General features: G+C 47.8%; 1 protein-coding gene across 1 annotated transcript; it reads right to left on the bottom strand.

Annotated features, from left to right (window-relative positions):
* Positions 1–777: 777 nt before the first annotated feature.
* LOC147889063 (F-box protein At5g46170-like) lies at positions 778–2,927 on the bottom strand. Its single transcript, XM_087392880.1, has one exon. The coding sequence runs from the start codon at positions 2,591–2,593 to the stop codon at positions 1,448–1,450; it is 1,146 nt and encodes a 381-aa protein (XP_087249006.1). The 5' UTR covers positions 2,594–2,927; the 3' UTR covers positions 778–1,447.
* Positions 2,928–3,185: the final 258 nt, after the last annotated feature.

Raw genomic sequence — 3,185 nt, 5'->3', positions numbered from 1 at the left:
TAATTCCACCGAACATTACATGGGCATCTATCGCCATAAAATGAATAAAACAACAGCTGGGCATGCCAGGTAGGGCCAGAAACAGTAGCAATTGACTCATAAAGGAGGAGCTGCGCAGCATTATTGAGAGAAGCTTCCTCGCAATACAGAGTTTTCAATCAGATGCAATCATACAATGAGCTTCAGCCAAACATTGACAATGCCAAAAATAAAATAATGAGTTAAGAAAACAGAAAAAGACCTACCCAATCAATGGAAATTCGATGAAACCAGTGGAAGGACCAGCTTGCCAAAAATCAAATGAAGAGTTAAGAAAACAGAAACAGACCTACCCAATCAATGGAAATTTGACGAAACCAGACTGAAGGCAAGAGATCCAGTAAAAGGAAGATCCAAGTAGAAGGGCTAGCTTGCCTGTCTCATTCCAGCAGGCATGCTACCAATTCAGAACAGAGATACTTAGAGCCAGTCACATGCTCCAACAGGAGCAAGGCTGAAGCCAATTTGCCCTGTGGAGGATGTGCAGCTGCTGCTTTTGAGCACTGTTTCTATTTGAGCAAAGTGGCCATATGTCTCTATTACGTCTGCTACGGTCCACTTTGGACTGACAAAAATGGGCCCGTATTGGCTGATGATTGCGTAAAAATAGACTCATAAACAAGCGCTCCGGTGCCTTCCTTGAAGTAGACCACATGGCTGCCATGATATGCAGCATCGAAAAGAAATAGGATTTGCCAATGTATATTGGATATTGAATGACATAATGTCACCATTTAAATGCTTAATAGACCTCCCTTTCAGATTCCTAATGCCATAAAATACAGGCAAATGAACTCGTAAACAGATTACCTACGTGTCTCCATAAATTACATTTAGATCAACAGGAAAAGGCAACCCTCAGATATTCATAGAACAAAAACCATTGATCGTTAAGCTCTTTGAACATACTCAGTAAAAGGTTTACCGCCTTGCTGAAAGAAAGGATGGACGAAAAGAGCAGGATTACAATGCCTTACGAATCCTGACGGATGAGGTACACCCAAAAGGTAAATTTTACATCAGTGCATCATGTTGACCGGCTATACTGTACAATTTACATCCCGTCAGCCTACAGCGGTCCACAGCAACTCATGAAAATTCTGACTGAATATCATCCGAGCAAAACATCAACCATCTATTGACTCACTGACCTAGCTAAACTCCTCAGATATGGCGGAGGGGCCACATCTCCCGAGCATGGCAAGAATTTTACACGATGAACTGTTGAGCCAGCAGCCCATCTAAAAGCTCCGACATTTTTTGGATTGTTTGAGAGGTTTCTGATAAGGTTGGATGCTTTGGAAAATGGGAGCTTGGAAAATCTCTTTAACACCCCAGTAGACTCGCAAACCAGTTCTGGCAGTGAAGTCGACGTGCAGTTGAGCGTCTCTACCAATACATAGAGTGCTTAAAACGAATTCATTTCGAGAAGATAAGTTCGCCTTTTCACAAGCAAGCTCGCAGCACTCTGGAACGGCTCTTCAAAGGCAGCGGACACGAAACCATCAACCTCCTTACGGACAGGCTGGTCACTAGGACGGATTGCCACTAAAGTTGCTCCTTTCAACCCAGTTCCCCCCGGCAGCTCCAGGTAAGGTGCGTACCACAACTTCATATTCAAAGCCGGAACTTGGGTTCTGTTGGACGACGCAGAGGCTGCCAATGGCTTGTTTTTGAACTCGTGCAAGTGTTCCTTGGACATGCAGAGCGTCCCCTGCCCATCGGCGTCGGTAAGAACGAGATTGATGAGAGTGGGGTGCTCGGATATGATCTGCTGAAGGAGATAATGCCTGGCCGAAGCGGCTATGAGCGAGCTGATGGTCCAAACAACTCTAAGCTTCAAACCACCGTTCGTATAGAACGATTCCGGCAGGCTACCACCGTCGTCTTGCGCTGCCGATTCGGAGTTGTCTCCCGCCACAGATCCTCGCTCGTCGTACCTACCTTGCAGAAACCATGGCTTTCCGAACTCGAACTTGTCTCTCTTCTTCTCCTTGTCAGGTTTCACTAACGCCGATGCGCCAAGAATGACGCAGCTGTGGAGCGTGCTACCGAACTCCGCTCTCCATTTGAGCAGGACGCCGTCCTCAATGCCCAGCTCTCCGCCAGGCAGTTCTATCCGTAGGTTTTGGATTGCCTTGAAATTCTTCAAGACCTCGCCAGGGGAATGATGCGATACTTCCGCGAGCATGGCCTTCTTGGGCCCCAAGATGTGCTGCAGGAATTGTAAGGGTTTCAAGATACTCCCCACCAGCAACCTGACCAAATGCCCGAAAACCCCTCGCCCCTTCACAGTGAGGCCGTTGTCCTCGCCCGAGATCACACAGTCGACCTTCACCGTGACATTCTCGACCAGGAAAACGAGCGAATGAAATCGTTTGGAGACCACACAGCATCTTCCAAGAGCTTTGATATCTCCGACGCGGTTGAATACTTGGAGGAGGATAGAGTCATGGATCCGATCGAAAGGATCTGGCAGAGACAAGTCGGGGAAAGGGCAAACTCTGGCCAGAGATATGTCAGGGCAAGCTCCCGATTTACCTTCTAGGTACATGCTTCTCTACAGGAAAGGCTTAAGGCTCCAGGGTTGCGTCTGCGGGAGAGAAGTGTAGAGCTCGGCTAGCGTGGAAAAGTTGCGAGATTTCAAAGGATGAGAGGGTGAAGAATTCTGAGAGAGAGGAGGTGCATCCTGGCGAGAATTGAAGCAAGCGGAGGGAGAGCAAAGTCTCCTAGAAGACTGTGTTGCGAGCTGCTGCTGCTTCTTCTTCTTCTTCTTCTTCTTCTTGAAGCAAATTCCACACGAGGCTCTGCAACGGACGGATGACCCAAAACCCCAGAACCCACAACCACGCCAAGAAAGAAGCAACGGGAGATCTTCAAGCTTCGAGCTCAAGATTAAACCACTCATAAAACATGCCACGATTCATGTGGAATACTATCATAGCTAGGCAATCGCGGTTAGGGGTGTGGTTTAGTTTGTCCCCGGCATTTGATGGCTCACTGTAGCGCTAACAGCACCTCAAGTCAGAGGAGCTCCCCACTCTAGCTAGTGGCACTCGTCGGACTTTTTTGCAAACCGCCCAGAGAGCTTGACATGTTGGGATTCGAGAGCCTAGGAGGAAAAATTCCTCTCCGCAAGATCGACC

This window comes from Dipteris shenzhenensis, chromosome 21 (genome assembly GCF_047967505.1).
Source record: "Dipteris shenzhenensis isolate YYH24624 ecotype China chromosome 21, Dip_SZ_1.0, whole genome shotgun sequence".
NCBI classification, from domain to species: domain Eukaryota; kingdom Viridiplantae; phylum Streptophyta; class Polypodiopsida; order Gleicheniales; family Dipteridaceae; genus Dipteris; species Dipteris shenzhenensis.
The sequence above is the reverse complement of the archived record's forward strand: the minus strand, read 5'-3'. Positions and strand labels throughout refer to the sequence as shown.